This window comes from Gorilla gorilla, chromosome 1, assembly GCF_029281585.2.
Source record: "Gorilla gorilla gorilla isolate KB3781 chromosome 1, NHGRI_mGorGor1-v2.1_pri, whole genome shotgun sequence".
Taxonomy (NCBI): domain Eukaryota; kingdom Metazoa; phylum Chordata; class Mammalia; order Primates; family Hominidae; genus Gorilla; species Gorilla gorilla.
In genome coordinates, this window is record NC_073224.2 from 100,633,159 (window position 1) to 100,652,998 (window position 19,840).

General features: G+C 47.3%; 1 protein-coding gene and 1 pseudogene across 9 annotated transcripts in view; one reads left to right on the forward strand and one right to left on the reverse strand.

Annotated features, from left to right (window-relative positions):
* The first annotated feature begins 1,714 nt into the window (after positions 1-1,714).
* On the forward strand, positions 1,715-1,828 carry LOC115932377 (uncharacterized; annotated as a pseudogene).
* A 13,544-nt stretch (positions 1,829-15,372) lies between these two features.
* SEMA4A (semaphorin 4A) overlaps positions 15,373-19,840 on the reverse strand; it is a 30,437-nt gene continuing 25,969 nt past the window's right edge. For 8 of the 9 annotated variants that reach the window (XM_055361872.2, XM_055361881.2, XM_063694106.1 and 5 more), the window contains 4 exons: positions 18,192-18,310; positions 17,889-18,046; positions 17,476-17,576; positions 15,373-16,716 (listed from right to left, as the gene is read on the reverse strand). In XM_055361872.2, the coding sequence (XP_055217847.2) occupies positions 16,124-16,716; positions 17,476-17,576; positions 17,889-18,046; positions 18,192-18,310 (971 nt within the window). In that variant the 3' untranslated portion in view covers positions 15,373-16,123. The remainder of the gene's footprint in view (positions 16,717-17,475; positions 17,577-17,888; positions 18,047-18,191; positions 18,311-19,840) is intronic. The other variant, XM_063694115.1, reaches the window with a different exon arrangement.

The following is a 19,840-nucleotide window of genomic DNA, read 5'->3' on the forward strand; positions in this document are numbered from 1 at the left end:
TGTTCTGGTTGGGCTCTTTCTAATTGGCGGAAATTGAATCACCAGACGCTTCTTGAAGATCCAGTTGTAAATGGGGTCACCTTGTGTTTGGGAGTGTTGGAACCTTTGTATTCAAATCAAGGCCGGGCACGGTGGCTCACGCCTGTAATCTCAGAATTTTGGGACGCCGAGTCGGACGGATCACGTGAAGTCAGAAGTTCGAGACCAGCCTGGCCGCCTTGGCGAAACCCCGTCTCCACTAAAAATACGAAATAAATTAGCCGGGAGTAATGGCACGCGCCTGTAATCCCAGCTAGCCGGGTGGCTGAGGCACGAGAATCGCTTGAACCCGGAGGTTGTAGTGAGCCGAGATCGTGCCACTGGACGGCGACAGAGCGAGACTCTGTCTCAAAAAGAAAAAAAACAGAACAAATCTAATGTGTGATTTTTGTATAACTTTTTCTTCTTTCCTCTTTTTTGTTTTTTAGAGTCAAAATATTACTCTATCGCCCAGGCTGTAGTGCAGTGGCAAGATCATAGCTCATTGTAACCTGAACTCCTGGGCTCAAGCGATGCTGCGGACTCAGTCTCCCAAAGCGGTGGGATGACAGGCGTAAGCCACTGCGCTTGCCACATTTCTCACTATTTATAGAGCCAAAATAGTAGAGGACAACATGCAGCAGGAATCACTGAGGATACATAGCCAATTTTGAAGTTTGGGAACTCAAAAAACTGCAGGAATGGGGGACAACCTGAAGATGGAGAAAAATGACATTAAGGTGGAGAAAAATGACAGGGTTAGTGGGTTTTCTCCTCGTGTGCGGAGACGAGAGAGTGTAGAAATAAAGACACAAGACAAAGAGATAAAAGAAAAGACCGCTGGGCCCCGGGGACCACTACCACCAAGACGCGGAGACCGGTAGTGGCCCCGAATGCCAGGCTGCGCTGATATTTATTGGATACAAGACAAAGGGGCAGGATAAGGAGTGTGAGCCATCTCCAATGATAGGTAAGGCCACATGGGTCACGTGTCCACTGGACAGGGGGCCCTTTCCTGCCTGGCAGCCGAGGCAGAGAGAGAGAGAGAGGAGAAAGAGAGAAACAGCTTACACTATTATTTCTGCTTATCAGAGATTTTTAGTACTTTCGCTAATTTGCTACTGCTAACTAAAAGGCAGAGCCAGGTGTACAAGATGGAACATCAAGGCAGACTAGGAGCGTGACCACTGAAGCACAGCATCACAGGGAGACGGTTAGCCCTCCGGATAACCGCGGGCGGGCCTGACTTATGTCAGGCCTTCCACCAGAGGTGGAGGAGTAGATTCTTCTCTAAACTCCCCCGGGGAAAGGGAGACTCCCTTTCCCGGTCCGCTACCGCTAGACCACGGTCCGCTTGGCAAGGGGCGTCTTCCCAGACGCTGGCGTTACCGCTAGACCAAGGAGCCCTTTGGTGGCCCTGTCTGGGCATAACGGAAGGCTCACACTCTTGTTTTCTGGTCACTTCTCACTATGTCTCCTCAGCTCCTATCTCTGTATGGCCTGGTTTTTCCTAGGTTATGATTATAGAGCGAGGATTATTATAATATTGGAATAAAGAGTAATTGCTACAAACTACTGATTAATGATATATATAATCATATCTAAGATCTATATCTGGTATAACTATTCTTATTTTATATTTTATTATACTGGAACAGCTCATGTCCTCGGTCTCTTGCGTCGGCACCTGGCTGGCTTGCCGCCCACACAACCAAATTAAAAAATAACACAGAAGGGTAAGGTAAGTCTCCATTAAACCCAGGAAAGAGACTGGAAAACTCCTCTTTGGATCCTGTCTATAGTCACAGGTGAAATAAAAGAAATAAAAGGAAAGAAAAATGGGCAAAAGACTTGAATAGACCTTTCCCCAAAGAAGATATACAAATGGCCAAGAAGCACATGAAAAGATGCTCAACATCATTAGTCATTAAGGAAATGCAAATCAAAACCAAGTGGATAAAATGCCACTTCACACCCACTAGGGTGGCTAAAATTAAAACAAACAAAAAGCAGAAAATGAGCGTTGGTAAGGATGTGGAGAAATTGGAACCCTCGGATCTTGCTGGTGGGAATGTAACATGCTACAGTTGCTGTGGAAAACAGTGGCAGTTCCTCAATAAGCTAAACATAAAATTAGCATATGATTCAGCAATTTTACTCCTGGGTATATACCCAGTACAACTGTAAACAGACATTCAAACAAAAACTCATACACAAATGTTTATTTTTAGCAGCACTATTCACAATTGCCAAAAGTAGAAACAACCCAAATGTCCATCAACCCATGAACAGGTAAACAAAATGTGGTATATTTACACAGTGGAATAGTATTAAGCAATAAAAAGGAATGAATGTATGCTACAACATAGATGAACCTTGAAACCATTAAGCTAAGTGATATAAACCAGATACAAAGGCCACATATTAGGTAATCCTATTTATTTGAAATAACCGGAATAGACAAATCAATAGGGACAAAAAGCAGATTAGTGGATAAGTGATTGCCAGGAGTCTGGAGATTGAGGGAGAGGATGGAAAGTAACTAATGGGTTCAGGGTTTCCTTTTGGGCAATGAAAATGTTCTAGAACTAGGTAGTGGTGATGGTTGCACAATATTGTGTATGTATTAATGTTATTAATAGTAAACTTTATGTTTTGTGTATTTTACTATTTTTATTTTTATTTATTTATTTTTTTGGAGACAGAGTCTCACTCTGTCTCCCAGACCGGAGTGCAGTGGCATGATCTTGGCTCACTGCAATCTCTGCCTCGCGGGTTCAAGTGATTCTCCTGCCTCAGCCTCCCAAGTAGCTGGGATTATAGACACCAGCCACCGTGCCCGGCTAATTGTTTGTATTTTTAGTAGAGATGGGGTTTCACCATGTTGGCCAGGCTGGTCTCAAACTCCTGACCTCAGGTGATCCACCTGCCTTGGCCTCCCAAAGTGCTGGGATTACAGGCATGAGCCACCGTGCTGGGCCTACTATTTTTAAAAATTGATATTTCTAGGATGGGTCCCTCCTCCTAAACTCCAGACTTATTTATAACTGCCTTAAAATATCTAATGGACATTTCAATCTTAGTGTGATGGTTAGTTTTCTATCAACTTGGCTAGGTTATACTACCTTTTTATTCAATCAAACACTAATATAGGCCAGGCATGGTGGCTCACACCTGTAATCTCAGCAATTTGGGAGGCAGAGGCGGGTGGATCACTTGAGATCAGGAGTTCGAGACCAGCCTGGCCAACATGGGGAAACCCTGTCTCTACTAAAAAGAAAAAAATACAAAAATTAGCCGGGCGTGGTGGCACGTGCCTGTAGTCCCAGCTACTTGAGAGGCTGAGGCATGAGAATCACTTGAACCCGAGAGTAGAGGTTGCAGTGAGCCCAGATTGCGCCACTGTACTCTAGTCTGGGCAATAGAAGGAGACTCTGTCTCAAAAAACAAACAAAAACCCCACTGATCTAGATGTTGCTATAAAGGTTATTTTGCTGGCACGGTTAACATCTAGTCCGCTGACTATAAGTAAAGGAGATTGCCTCAATAATGTGGGTGGGTCTCATCTAATCATTTGAAAAGCCTGAAGAGCAAAACCGAGGTTTCCCCGAGGAAGAAATTCTGCATTAAGACTGTAATATCACCTGCTGTCCCCAGAGTTCCCAGCCTGCAGGCCTGCCCTACAGATTTCAGACTCGCCAGCTCCTACAATCAAATAGCCAGTTCCTTGAAAAAAGAAAAAAGAAATATGCAGGCCAGGCGCAGTGGCTCATGCCTGTAATCCCAGCACTTTGGGAGGCCAAGATGGACAGATCACTTGAGGTCGGGAGTTCAAGACCAACCTGGCCATCATGGCGAAACCCCGTCTCTACTAAAAATACAAAAATTAGCTGGGCGTGGTGGCGTGCACCTGTAATCTCAGCTACTTGAGAGGCTGAGACATGAGAATTGCTTGAACATGGGAGGCAGAGGTTGCAGTGAGCTGAGATCATGCCACTGTACTCCAGCTTGAGTGATAAAATGAGACTCTGTCTCAAAAAAAAAGAAAAAGAAAAACTGTGTATATGTATATAAATGCTCTGTATATAGAACATATTTTCTATATATACATATTTTACATATTATTTATAATATATTTTTATATATTATAAATTTTACATATTGTAGGAGAGAGGTCAGGGTGATGGGAGAAATTACAGGGAAAGACACAAACGTTCTTGGAAGTCTGGGAGGTCTTGCAAAGCTTCGAAAGAAAATTTGGCTGAAGGCAGCCAAATTCTCTTATTCGGAGCCTGAGAGCAAAGGGTAGATAACAAGGGAATGTAAAGGAACTTACCTAGATAAATTTGTTTACTCCTGTCTCCAGAAACAAACCTTTGATCATTCACACACAGGACTGGTCTCTACTTGGGGGGGTGACAATGTTTATTACCCACAAATTGTGTTTGCTGCAAGCCTTTGTCATTAAATCTGTACTAAATAAATGTGAGTGTCACCAGCTTAGCGGGGCTGCGAACTCTCTTCGGCCCCTAGTGCTGGTAGTTCCCTATCCCGCTCTTTCACTGGATACCTATGTCTGAGTACTCCTTTCATTCATTGCTGGGCTAGAGTCTGCGGGACAGACTTGGCAGGTGGTGCCCCATGTGAGGAGTGCTGCAATGGATTGCAATGGAACCCTTGAAAATGAAGGTGAAGAGACTGTGCGGTCAGTAAGTCAGTAAGTCATTGGTGCCCGCTCGGGATTTCCAAATTCAAGGGAATTGTTCATGCTAGGGTTTCATCATGGACAACAGTTATCAGCTCAACAGCAACAGTATATAAAAGTATTGAAACAGCTGCTTAAAGCTAGCAGAACCTCGGTTTCACAGGCTCAATTAAGGGACCTAATGCAAACTGTTGTTTCCCCTAACCCATTTTTCCCAGAAGAAGGCATGCTAGACATAGAGCTCTGGGAACAAGTGGGGAGAAATCTTAAACAACATTATGCACAAGGGCCACAGGTCCCAGTAACATCTCTAATGTTATGGGCCTTAGTCAGGGCTGCTTTGGCCCTGCTCTACACAGAAGAGCCTCAAAAGGGAAGGGAGGAGAAACCGTCACCTTCCTATCCGCCTCCCTCTACCTCAGCCCCGCTATCACTGGGCAAAAATACCTGAGCCCCCTCCTCCAATAAATTGTTTTTTTTTTTTTTGAGATGGAGTTTTCGCTCTTGTCGCCCAGGCTGGAGTGCAATGGTGTGATCTCGGCTCACCGCAACCTCCGCCTCCCGGGTTCAAGCGATTCTTCTGCCTCAGCCTCCTGAGTAACGGATTACAGGCATGCGCCTCCACGCCTGGCTAATTTTGTGTTTTTAGTAGAGATGGGGTTTCTCCATGTTGGTCAGGCTGGTCTCAAACTCCTGACCTCAGGTGATCCGTCCACCACGGCCTCCCAAAGTGCTAGGATTACAGATGTGAGCCACTCCGCCCAGCCTCCTATAAATTGTTAAAAAGACAAGGGATATGCTACAGTTATGGGACCCTATCTTAGGCAAGCGGCATTAGAAGGGGAGCTCTTAGCCTGCCTGGTAATGCAAGATCAACAAGGCAATCAGGTACATGAACCCATTTCTTTTGATGCTTGTAAAGAGATAAGAAAAAGCATTAGAGAAAATGGAGCCGCTAGCCCATTTACAAAAGGATTAATTGAGGCCATAGCAGACAACTTCCGTATGACTCCATGGGACTGGTCAATGCTAGCAAAAACAACTTTAAACACCAGTCAATACCCCCTCTGGAGGGCAGAATTTGATGAATAATGTAAACAACCAACCCTTTTATAGTAATGGCCACTGTTATCCTCCCCTACCCCTAACATGGCTCTCTCAAAATCGTATTTGGGTAGAACAGTAGACTTTAAAGGGAGAGAAATTATAAGGAGTCCATTAATTAGTTGAGGAACAATTAAAAGCCGGCCATATAGAACCATCAAACAGCCCTTGGAATTCACCCATTTTTGTCATTCCCAAAAGGTCTGGCAAACGGAGACTTTTGCATGACTTACGGGCTATCAATGCTAATTTGCAACCTATGGGGCCCCTTCAACAGGACCTCCCCCATGGTAATTCCTCAAGATTGGCCTATAGTTGTTATTGACTTAAAAGACTGCTTTTATACTATTCCCCTTGCAGAACAGGACAGAGAAAAATTTGTGTTTACAATACCAGCTATCAATAATGAAAGGCCAGCTCACAAATCTCATTGGAAAGTTCCTCCTCAAGGAATGCTGAACAGTCCTAGCCCACTGTTTCACTGGATACCTATGTCTGGATATGTCTGTATCATATAAATCAGGCTTTGCTCCCCAATAGAAAAGAATTTCCTAATTGCAAGATTATTCGTTTTATGGATGATATTTTACTAGCAGCCCCAATGGAGCCAATGCTTTTAAGTTTCTATGCCTCTGTCATAAAGAATACACAGTTAAGAGGTTTAATCATAGCACCTGAAAAAGTACAGTTGTCCTCTCCTTGGAAGTATCTTGGATATATACTAACTTCTTGGTCAGTAAGACCTCAAAAGTTTAAATTAAATACTAGCAACTTACACACCTTAAATGATTATCAAAAAATACTGGGTGGTATTAATTTGCTTCACCCCATCTTGGGCATAACTACTGATAAGTTACAAAACCTGTTTTCTATCCTAAAGGGCAATACAGCCCTAGACTCTCCCAGGTATTTAACTCCTGCAGCAAAAAGGGAAATTGAGGAAATAGAGCAAGCTATCTCTCAGAGGCAGCTAGATCACATAGACCCATGATATTCAGTTCTATTGTTTGTTTTTCCTACTAAACATTCCCCAACAGAATTAATAGGACAGATGGCCCCCGGGCTATGCTTTCTAGAATGGGTTTTTTGCTCACATACCGGGACTAAAACGCTATCTCCCTATATCCAGCTAGTTATTGAAGTCGTCTACACAGGCCGCAGATGATGCAATCAGTTGCTAGGTTATGACCCTGATGTCATAAGAATTCCTTTGAGTAAAAAGCAATTTGAAGCAGCATTGCCCCATCTCTAAATCTTCAGATAACACTTTCTAATTATGTAGGCCATATAGAGCATGCCTTTACTGCTGACAAACTCATTCAGTTCTTATCTTGTACTCCTGTAATTGTGCCTACAAAAGTAGACACATACCTAACACTTTAATGCTTTTTACTGATGGCTCTGGTAAAAATGGAAAAGTGGCTATTTGGTGGAGACCACATAATTCCCTCACTTGTTCTGGATTTACTAGCACTCAGAGAGCTGGGGTTGAAGCCTTAATATTGGCCTGGAGACATTTTCCACTCAGCCTATCAATATTGTTGGTGACTTTGCTTACTCTGTTTATTGCAGAACCTTGAAACAGGCCTCATTAAGTCTACTGTCGAGCCCACCGTGTGCACGTTTTCTTCAACTTCAGCAATTGCTGGATCAACGTACACACCCTATTTTTATCACACACTATTCAAGCCCACAGCTCACTGCCTGGCCCACTGGCTTATGGCAATAATCAAGCAGACCTGCAAGTTATGACGTCACTGCTTGACCAAACCACACAATCACATCAATTTTTCCACCAAAATTGGAGGAACTTAACAATTTCAACTTACCCAAAGACTAGATAAACAAATTATCCTGCAGTGCCCAGACTGCCAGCTCACCGGCACGTCCCCTCCTTTAACAGGTATTAACCCTAGGGACTAGAACCTAATCAGTTATAGCAAAGAGATGTTACTCAAGTCCCTGAATTTGGAAAACTAAGATATGTACATGTATCCATTGATACCAATTCTCACTTAATTAGTACTCATGCTCTTCCTGGAGAGTCCACCTGGTATGTCATTAAACATCTTCTTTTAACCTTTGCATTTATGGAGTGACCCACAAAAATTAAAACTGATAATGGTCTGGCTTATGCTAGTTCACAATTTCAACAATTTTGTTATACATGGAATATCCAGCATTCCACAGGCATCCCGTATAACCCCCAAGGATAGGCCATAGTAGAACATGTCCATTCCTCTCTTAAAAATATGCTCAGAAAACAAAAAAGGGGAATTATGAGTAAGGACCCTGCAACACTACTAGCACAAGCCTTATTTACCCTTAATTTCTTAAATTTAAATGATAAATTTCAATCAGCTATAGAAAAGCACTTTGCTAAAACCTCTCAAGACATAAAACCCACAGTTTTATGGAAAGATGTAAATAGTAATGTATGGTGTGGTCCAAATGATTTGCTAACGTGAGAAAGAGGATATGCTTGTGTTCACACCCCCTCAGGTCCTCTTTGGATTCCAGCACAATGCATCAAACCTTACCAGAGTGTGGGTAGAACCTAACCCAGTAATAAAGAAAATAATCCTGCAGGACTCATAGCCCTGGACAATGTGGCTTCCTCAGACAACACAGGCCCCGGACTGAATGCTAAAGAAGACAACTCAGGAGGCTAAGCGAATCCTGTTCCAAACACAAACATGTTCACTCCAAATAATGTGTTCCTTTTTTATTCTCTCACTTTGCCTACTACCTGTACCTGCTACATTCTATTAGGCCCATCTTCTAATTCTGCCTTTCTTCCACCCTGTTACTTAAACAAACACCCCCTTCCCAGCTTCTAATAAAGCGACTGCTAGGCTAGAAGGGATTGACTTACCCCAAGTGGGGTTCCTCAGTAATGGCACACATTAGACTGAGGTGCCAAGTAACACTACATGTCACTCCTTGATTGGAAAGGAATGTTACTGATTATACTCAGGTTTGTCTTACGTTATTTACTAATTCTAGGATGCAAAGCCAAAATACAAGCAGTGACCGCTACGCCTGACAAACCTGTTGCTGCACACATCTGTACTCTTCAATCAACAAAACCTGATGCAAAAAACAGAAAAGGGGGAGATGTAGGAAACTGGTCAGGGTGGTGGGAGAAATTATAGGGAAAGACACAAACCTTCTTGGAAGGCCGGGAGGTTTTGCAAAAGCTTCGAAATAAAATTTGGCTGAAGGCAGCCAAATTCTCTTATCCAGAGCCTGAAAGCAAAGGGTAGATAACAAGGGAATGTAAAGGAACTTATCTAGATAAATTTGTTTACTCCTGTCTGCAGAAGCCAACCTTTGATCATTTGCGCGCAGGACTGCTCTCTACTTGGGGGGTCGACAATGTTTATTACCCACAAATTGTGTTTGCTCCAAGCCCTTGTCATTAAATCTGTACTAAATAGACCGGGCACAGTGGCTCACGCCTGTAATCCCAGCACTTTGGGAGGCCGAGGTGGGCGGATCACAAGGTCAGGAGATCGAGACCATCCTGGCTAAAGTGGTGAAACCCGTCTCTCCTAAAAATATTTTTTAAAAAAAATTAGCCAGGCGCGGTGGCGGGTGCCTGTAGTCTCAGCTACTTGGGAGGCTGAGGCAGGAGAATGGAGTGAACCCAGGAGGCGGAGCTTGCAGTGAGCTGATATCGCGCCACTGCACTCCAGCCTGAGCGACAGAGCAATACTCCATCTCAAAAAAAAAAAAAAAAAAAAAATCTGTACTGAATAAATGCGTTACCAGCTTAGGGGGGCTGTGAATTCACTGGATACCCGTGTCTGAGTACTCATTTCATTCATTGCTCAGCCAGAGTCTGTGGGACAGACTTGACAACATGTATATATAAAATCTACTTGTGGCCAGGCGCGGTGGCTCCCGCCTGTAATCCCAGCACTTTGGGAGGCCAAGGTGGGTGGATCATGAGGTCAGGAGTTCAGAACCAGCCTGGCCAAGATGGTGAAACCCCATCTCTACTAAGAATAAAAAAATTAGCCCAGCGTGGTGGCACATGCCTGTAATCCCAGCTACTCAGGAGGGTGACACAGAGAATTGCCTAAACCCGGGAGGCAGAGGTTGCAGTGAGCTGAGATTGTGCCATTGCACTCCAGCCTGAGCAACAGAGTGAGGCTCTGTCTCAAAAAAAAAAAAAAAGACAAAAAAATCACTTGTTCTGTTTCTTCGAATAACCCGGACTGATACTTAGCATCAATGGAATCCTGTTCTCCCAAATCTCAGCTATCTGCTGTCTTCATCTCAGTTTATTAGCAACACCATCTTCCACTTGACCGTGCCAAAAATATGGAAGTCACCCTTTGACTGGTCTCTTTTGCTCACACCCCATGTGCAATGTATCATCAAATACCATTAGCTTTATCTTAAAAATATGTCTACTGGTCAAGCGTGGTAGCTTACACCTGTAATCCCAGCACTTTGGGAGGCCGAGGCGGGCGGATCACAAGGTTAAGAGTTCGAGATCAGCCTGCCCAACATGGTGAAACCCCATCACACACACACACACACACACACACACACACACACACACACACACACAAATTAGCCAGGTGTGATGGCGTGCGCCTGTAATCCCAGCTACTCAGGAGGCTGAGGTAGGAAAATTGATTGAACCCAGGAGGCAGAGGTTGCAGTGAGCCAAGATCACACCACTGCACTCCAGCCTGGGTGACAGAGCAAGACTCCATCTCAAGAAAAAAAAGAAAGGAAAAAAAAATATCTACTTTGGGAGGCTAAAGTGAGAGGATTGCTTCAAGACCAGCCTGAGAAACATAGTAAGAACCCCATCTCTAAAAAAAAAAAAAAAAAAAAAAAAACGGCCGGGGGCCTTGGCTCACACCTGTAATCCCAGCACTTTGGCAGGCCGATGTAGGCAGATCACCTGAGGAGTTCGAGACCAGCCTGGCCAACATGGCGAAACTCTGTCTCTATTAAAAATACAAAAATTAGCCAGCCATGGTGGCAGGTGCCTGTAATCCCAGCTATTCAGGAGGCTGAGCCAGGAGAATCACTTGAACCTGGGAGGCAGAGGTTGCAGGGAGCCAAGATCATGCCACTGCAGCACTCTAGCTTAGGCGACAGAGTGGGACTCCATCTCAAAAAAGAAAAAAAAAAGGCAGGCAATGTGGCTCATGCCTGTAATCCCAGCACTTTGGGAGGCCAAGGAGTGAGGATTGCTAAAGTCCAGGAGTTCAAGAACAGCCTGGGAAACATAGTAAGATCCTGTCTCTACAAAAAATAAAAAATTGTCTGGGCATGGTGGCTCATGCCTGTAATCCCAGCACTTTGGGAGGCTGAGGCGGGCGGATCACTTGAGGTCGGGAGTTCAAGAACAGCCTCACCAACATGAAGAAACCCCTTCTCTACTAAAAAAAATACAAAAATTAGCCAGGCGTGTTGGCGCATACCTGTAATCCCAGCTACTTGGGAGGCTGAGGCAGGAGAAACACTTGAACCTGGGAGGCAGAGGTTGCAGTGAGCAGAGATCGCGCCATTGCACTCCAGCCTGGGCAACAAGAGTGAAACTCCGTCTCAAAAGTAAATAAATAAATAAATAAAAATTAAAAATTAGCCAGGCATTATAGCACATGCCTATAGTCCCACCCACTTGGGAGGCTAAGCAGGAAGCTCACTTGGGCTCAAGAGGTTGAGGGTGCAGTGAGCTACAATTGAGCCACTGCACTGCAGCCTGGGCAACAGAGTGAGACCCTGTCTCAGAAAAAAAAAAAACAATTGTAGACACCCTTCCTACTCCCAAACCGCTTTCCCCAGATCCATTTTTTCCCTGTAGTACATCATCATCTAATGTACCCTACCTTGAAGGGGTGAGTTGCCCCTCCACACCTGTGGGTGTTTCTCGTTAGGTGGAACGAGAGACTTGGAAAAGAAAAAGACATAGAGACAAAGTATAGAGAAAGAAATAAGGGGGCCCAGGGGACCAGGGTTCAGCATACGGAGAATCCCGCCAGCCTCTGAGTTCCCTTAGTATTTATTGATCATTCTTGGGTGTTTCTCGGAGAGGGGGATGTGTCAGGGTCATAGGATAATAGTGGAGAGAAGGTCAGCAGATAAACACGTGAACAAAGGTCTTTGCATCGTAGACAAGGTAAAGAATTAAGTGCTGTGCTTTAGATATGCATACACATAAACATCTCAATGCTTTACACAGCAGTATTGCTGCCTGCATGTCCCACCTCCAGCCCTAAGGCGGTTTTTCCCTATCTCAGTAGATGGAACGTACAATCGGGTTTTATACCGAGACATTCCATTGCCCAGGGAAAGGTAGGAGACAGATGCCTTCCTCTTGTCTCAACTGCAAGAGGCATGCCTTCCTCTTATACTAATCCTCCTCAGCACAGACCCTGTACGGGTGTCAGGCTGGGGGACGGTCAGGTCTTTCCCTTCCCATGAGGCCATATTTCAGACTATCACATGGGGAGAAACCTTGGACAATACCTGGCTTTCCTAGGCAGGGGGCCCTGCCGCCTTCCGCAGTGTTTTGTGTCCCTGGGAACTTGAGATTAGGGAGTGGTGATGACTCTTAAAGAGCATGCTGCCTTCAAGCATCTGTTTAACAAAGCACATCTTGCACCGCCCTTAATCCATTTAACCCGGAGTTTGACACAGCACATGTTTCAGAGAACACGGGGTTGGGGGTAAGGTTATAGATTAACAGCATCTCAAGGCAGAAGAATTTTTCTTAGTACAGAACAAAATGGAGTCTCCTATGCCTACTTCTTTCTACACAGACACAGTAACAATCTGATCTCTCTTTCTTTTCCCCACACTACCTAGCTTACTTATTTATACAGTTGAACCTTGACCAACATGAGTTTTAATTACGTAAGTCCATTTTTAAGTAGTTTTTTTTTTTTTTTTTTTTTGAGACAGAGTCTTGCTCTATCACCCAGGCTGGAGTGCAGTGGCGTGATCTTGGCTCACTGCAACCTCCGCCTCCCAGGTTCAAGCAATTCTCCTGCCTCAGCCTCCTAAGTATCTGGGATTACAGGTGTGTGCTACCACACCTGGCTAATTTTTGTATTTTTAGTAGAGACGGGGTTTCACCATGTTGGCCAGGCTGGTCTTGAACTCCTGACCTCAGGTGATCTGCCCACCTTGGCCTCCCAAAGTGCTAGGATTACAGGCGTGAGCCACTGTGCCCGGCTTAAGGAGATTTTCTACCGCCTCTGCCCTGAGACAGCAGGACCAACCCCCTCCTCTTTCTCCTCCTCCTCAGACTACTCAGCCGACATTTGTGATGATCCATTTCCACTTAATGAATAGTTAATATATTTTATTTTTCATATTATTATTATTATTTTTAGAGACAGGATTACTCTGTTGCCCCAGCTGGATTGCAGTGGCATGATCATAGCTCACTACAGCCTCAAATTCCTGGGCTGAAACAATCCTCCCACCTCAGCCTCCTGAGTAGCTGGGACTATGGGCATGGGCTACCTACCATATCCGGCTTATATACATATATATAGGTAGAGATGGCTAAGAAGGGTTGGGGGTGGGCATGGTGGCTCATGCCTGTAATCCCAGCATTTAGGGAGGCTGAGGGAGGGGTGTTGCTTGAGGACAGGAATTCGGGACAGCCTGGACAATATAGCGAGACCCCATCTCTAAAAAAAAAAAAAAATAGCCAGGTGTGGTGGCATGTGCCTGTAGTCCTAACTACTCAGGAGGCTGAGGCGGGAGAATCCCTTAAGCCCAGGAGTATGAGGCTGCAGTGAGCTAGGATCACGCCATTGCGCTCCAGACTAGGTGACAGTCAGACTCCGTCTCTAATTTTAAAAAATAAATATGTACTTGTTAGGCTGGGCGCAGTGGCTCACACCTGTAATCCCAGCACTTTGGGAGGCCGAGGCGGGCGGATCAGCTGAGTCCAGGAGTTCCAGACCCACCTGACCAACATGGCGAAAGCATGTTTCTACTAAAAATACAAAAATTAGCTGGGTGTGGTGGCAGGCGCCTGTAGTCCCAGCTACTCAGGAGGCTGAGGCAGGATAATCGCTTGAACCCGGGAGGCAGAGGCTGCAGTGAGCTGAGATTGTGCCACTGCACTCCAGCCTGGGCGGCAGAGCAAGACTCTGTTTCAAAAAATACACACACACACACACACACACACACACACACACACAGTGGCGCAATCTCGGCTCACAGCAGACTCCGCCTCCTGGGTTCAAGTTATTCTCTTACCTTAGCCTCCAGAGTAACTGGGACTACAGGTGCCTGCCACCACACCTGGCTAATTTTTTGTACTTTTAGTAGAAATGGGGTCTCGCTATGTTGGCCAGGTGGGTCTTGAACTCCTGACCTCAGGTGATCCACCCGCCTCGGCCTCCCAAAATGCTGGAATTACAGGCATGATCCACCGTGCCAGGCCTTTTTTTTCTTTCTTTCTTTCTTTTTTTTTTTTTTTATGGCTAAGGGGGTACGTTGTATGGTTTGTTTGTTTTTTAACCAAGATTTAAATTTAAAAAAAAAATTGAGAACCCACAATAGAAGAAAATTGTGAGAATGGGGTGGTCAATATGTGAGGGGCATACACACACCAAGGTCAAATTTGGCATTAGGGGTTTATGGGTAGTTTTGGAGAGAGCCATTTGAGCAGAAAGGTGGGGAAAGAAGCTAGACCTCAGGGGATTGGAGAGAGCTTAGGCGACACTGGAGGGAGGTGGGGGCAGCCAGAATGGACCCAATCCCATGTTTGGTGGTACCAGGAAAGAGAGACTGAGTGGGGGTGACGTGAATGGATAGAGTTTGTGGTGAGATTAGTGTTCTGTTGTTTTTTTATCTAGAGAACGCCTGAACACACCTGTAGGTGGGAGAGGAGAGATGAAAGATGAGGAAGTGGGTAAAGTGAGTGGTGATGCTGGAGGTCAGATGGTTAGAGAACAGATCCCTGGCAGTGATGGGGGGAGGGATGTGCTGGTTAGTCTTGGTGGAAGAGGGACCTGTGCCTTTGTGACAGAGGGTAGAGGAGGAAGGTGGTGTGGAGGTGTGGACAGAACATTATCAGATACTGAGAAAGATGTGGCCAGGATGGGGGTGGATGCACAGTCTTTCTATAAATTTGTCTACCAACAGTTGAAGCCAACTGCTGCAGTGGGGAAGCAGGGCTGAATTGGAGTCACGAGAAGTGTGGGAGAGGTGTGGACAGCAACTGTGGGGGCCGCAGCAGGGGAGTTAGTGATGGATGAGGTATCGCCTGTCTAGCAGGATACAAGCTGAGCCTGGTCAACACCAACCTGTGGTTGGCCCAAAAGGCAAAAGTTTGTGGCACCCTCTAGCAATGCTCAGAGTGGAGGAAAGTGCTGTGGGCTGGTTCTGGGTGGGGAGCTGGCAGGGCAGAGGAGGTAGTCTGGAGTTGGAGAGAACAATCCCTCCACAAACCTAGTCCTCCTCCCAACTGATGCGCTTGGACTGCTTGCTCCCTTGACATCCCAGCAATTCTCTGCCGGAGCACTCTGCTCCAACAAACACAGCACCCATCATACATAAGCCTTATATTTTTAATAAAAAATAAACAGTCTCTGACAAGCAGTTTTCTGAATCCCAAAACAAAGGAAAAGGGAGGGGGAGAGATGAAGGGGTCAGCTAGGGTAAAGGAGTGAACAAGGCTCAGATTACCCCTGCCATTCTGCCAGGGCAGAAGGGATCACAGTCTGCCCCAACTGAAGCAAGAAGAAAGGTGGTCAGACTTCAGGAAAGACTTCCTGGGAGTCAGCAGTGCACGACTGGTAAGGGAAGCAGGAGGGAGCAGATCCCTGCATGACCCTGGGAGAAGGGAGGGTTGGTGTCCAAAGTGGCAGCTTCAAAGTGGAGTTTCCAGGAGTGGCATGTTAGCATATGGTTGTTTAGATGTTTGGTGTTCATTATCATAGGGTCCTGGGACAGGCAGGTTTTTTAGGGTCTCTTGGAACACTGTGTTTCTGGAGGGTCCCTGGAATGGCCAGAACTGAAGGATCCTCTCCAGGTTCTTCAATATCAGTGTAGGAGCATGTCTGGGGGTAGCCCCCACCCTGTTAGAGAGCTCATGTGCTTGGTAGAAAGGAGTCCCATAGGGGAGGCAGACTGCTGTGCATCACCCTGCTGAGTGTCATCAGTGATGCAGAGTAGCAGAAGCTCCTCTCAGGGGAGAAACGTGGTCTTTTGTGCTGCTGTCATCCTAGTCAGGGCTGTGCTTGGGCCACCCAGCCAGCATGGCCAGGTGCCTGCCCTGCAGCCCCAGCCTGTGCCTAGAGTTTAAGCTACCTCAGTGCCTAGGCAGTTGTTGTCAGCGTCCACATCACTGGCAGAGGTCCTGCATTCCTTGGGAGACTGGAGGTGTTGCTCTCTGCTCAACGGGGCCTTCTCCCCAGGGCGCAGGGTCTCACAGCCCTGAACCTTGCCCCGAGCCCGGAGTGCTCTCAATGGGGAGGCCACGAGGATGATGAGGGCTCCTGAAAGCACTAAGGCAAAGAGGACAGTGACAGTGACAAAGTGGGGCCAGTAGGACTGCTGGGCAGCCAGGGCGGCCCCACCACTGACCCTGGTCAACGGGACCTTCACGTGCTCCCGGGGGATGCCTGCCAGTTCAGGATCCAGGGCCAGGGTCTGGTCCTGGCTGTCCACCCAGTAGGAGATCACAGGGTATGAAAAGCCATTCTCAGTTGCCCAGCACTGGTAGAGACCCCCAACTCCATCCTGCACTATCAGCAAGAGGGAGCCATTGTAGACAGTGGAAGAGGCTTCTGGGACTGCTGCTGGGCCATGACTCCAATAGTAAGAGGCCAAGGCTGACAGGTGGGGGCAGGGGAGCTCCAGGATGGAGTTGGGGACAGCCAGGACTTCTTTAACTGTAGGAGAAAGAAAGGAGCAAAAGGGTTAAGGGAGAAGTGAAGGATGGAGACAGGAGAGAGTCTCTAACCTATCTTTGGACCCCAGCCCTCTTTTTTTTTTTTTTTTTTTTTTTTTTGAGGCAGGGTCTGGCTCTATTGCCCAGGCTGGAGTGCAGTGGCGCAACCTCAGCTCACTGCAACCTCAGCTCACTGCAACCTCTGCCTCCTGGGCTCAAGGCATCCTTCCACCCCAGCCTCCTGAATAGCTGGGACTACAGGCATGTGTTTCCACGCCTGGTTAATTTTTGTAGAGATGGGGTTTTACCATGTTGGCCAGGCAGGTCTGAAACTCATGAGCTCAATCAATGGTAGAAGGGAGTCCCGCCTCAGCCTCCCAAAGTGCTGGTATTACAGGAGTGAGCCACTGAGCCTGGCCTGGACCCTAACTCTTATCTCCAACTTCCATTTCAACTCCCAAACTCAAATTTCACTCCTCCTTAATCTCCAGTCTGGACCCCAAACTAAGCCCCAGTCCACCTAACTCCAACTCTGACATCAAAATCGACTGCAACCTCAATCCTGAATCCCAGCTTGGCCTCCAGCTCAGAATTCCTATGCCTCTTCCCTATAGCCAGGACCCAAATCCATCCCAACTCGGGTGTTCAGATCTCAAGCCAGGCAGGTGCTGGGGGAGGAAATTGGAGCAGGAATGCCCACCCCTGCCCAAAAGTCTTCCAGAGCCTTTGCACCTCCCCTGGTGAGTGGTCCTACACTCACTGATTTGAGGGCGGCTCTGAGGCCGAAGGCTCCTGCTCATGGGGCCACTGGCACATGCCCACTCTGGGTTCCCCCGCTCCATGTCCTGCTTCCAGGAGTTCCTAAGAGAGCAGAGAAAGTAAAAATTATCCTTCAAAAGAGCTGAAAGTGGGAAGAGGAAGGAGGAAGGGAGGAAGTGCAGTAGGGAAGAAGGTAGGCCAGGGGAGACTAGGAACAGAGAGAGGAACGCGGAATGGCCAGAGCAGCTTCAAAACTGCCTGGAAACTCCATCCCTGGAGGAACCCACTGCAGGATGGGAGGACTCTTGGAGTGAATATGTCAGTAGCCCCTGGAGAGAGGAAGAACAGTAGCAGAAGCTGGCTGAGAAGGGTCCTGGCTGGCCATCCAGGCCACCATCCAGGACTGGCACTCACAGGTTGGGGGCAGACAGGAGGCAACAGGTTCGGGACTCAGGGTCCCAGGCACAGTGGGGGTCCCGGGCAAGGACACAGTCCACACAGCTCTCATAGACACTACAGTTGGCTCGGGGCACCCTCCAGACACCTCCTGAGAAGCCTACAAACACTGCACTCTGGAAGAGAGATGGAGATTGTCAGGGAGCCCCAGCCACATCTAGGAAAGTCCCAGCACACTGGTGCAGGCCCAGGGAGCCAGCCCAACAGGCCCCCAAGGCCAGCCCCACTGGAAGGCCATTTGATGGTCAGGTCCCTTCCCACCTGGGTGGGGGCCAGCTGCAGGTTGCGAACAGGTTCAGGGTCAGGGAACAGCTGAATCTCTTCCACCAGATGAGCACTGCTGTCCCCACTTACCACAGCCTTGTGGAGCGACCCTGTGGCTATGGGGAGACAGAGAGAGTGGAAGTCATCTCATCTCATCCACAGATCCCTTCCCAACTTCCAGGGGCCTCCCCACCTGTAAGAAAGCTCCTTCTGAGGGTGATATGTACGGCGCGCGGGTCAGCCAGACCATTCACCTTCCTCTGTGCCATGGAGATGGCAGTCTCTTGTAAATGACTAAAATCCCTTGGACCCCTGTCCTTCCTTTGCAACTCCCTGACAAAACTTTGTCCCTGGAGAAACCCAGCTATTTCTCCATAGGCATGAAACAGTGGGCGGCTGGGCGCTTCTGTAGAAAATCACATCACCTGCCTCCCTCACATCCATCAAGCACCTCAGTGAGGTCTACCTGGCCACCCTTTTAACAGGTGCAACCTCGTTACCTGGCATTCCTGATTCCCCCGCACACACCTCTACGTGACTCAAATCTCATGATGTGCCATGTAATTTACTTATTCAGGATGCTATTTTCTGTCTCCACTCACTCCACAAAGACTGAGATTTTTGACTGTTTTGTTCTCTGCTGTATACCCAATACACGCACAGCTGATACAGTGCCTAGTAATATGGCCTGAAGGAATGAATGAACTTGACAAATTTCTTCCACTGACCCTCAAGGTTATCCTGCCTGAGCAGTCTGCCTGGGCAGTCTTGCTGCATTCCCTGCTGACTCCGTCTCCCTCTTTCCACAATGGCTATTTTTTTTTTTAGACGGATTTTCACTCTTGTCACCCAGGCTGGAGGGCAGTGGCACAATTTTGGCTCATTGCAACCTCTGCCTCCTGGGTTCAAGTGATTCTCCTGACTCAACCTCCCGAGTGGCTGGGATTACAGGTGCGTGCCACTACACACTGCTAATTTGTTTGTATTTTTAGTAGAAACGGGTTTCACAATGTTGGCCAGGCTGGTCTCGAACTCCTGACCTCAGGTGATCCACCCGCCTCAGCCTCCCAAAGTGCTGGGATTATAGGCGTGAGCCACCGTGCCCAGCCCACAATGGCTATTTGAATCTACCTCTCTCTCCTCAAACCTCCCACCTTTCCTGCCCCCTCACTCCCAGCTCATGACCTTGTGTCCTCCACCTACATAGAGAACACAAAAGCCTTCAAATAAGAGCTCCCTTGGCTTCCTACCCCGAGCCTGCACACCCACCAAGTCACACCCCGCTGCTACAGCTTCACTCCCAGCCCAGCTCAGGTGCTGTCCCCCCCGCCACCCACAGCTGCCCAGCTCGACATGTGTCCTGGACTCTGGCCGCCTGCTCCCACCACAACTTTACCTGCCACTTATCCCTTCTTCTACCCATCTCTTTGCCATCCCCCTGTCTACTAGATGCTTAGTCCTTCCTGTCTATAAAACAAGAACCCTGGGGGCAAGGAGGGGGAAAAAACAAAACCAAGAACCCCAGCTGCGCCCCACTCCATGCTCCAGCCACCACCTCCTTCCTCTCTCCCTTCACAGCCGAGCTTCCTGAAGGAGTGATCTCTACATGTGCGGTTTCCAGCTCCCCTCCACCCACTCACCTTCAT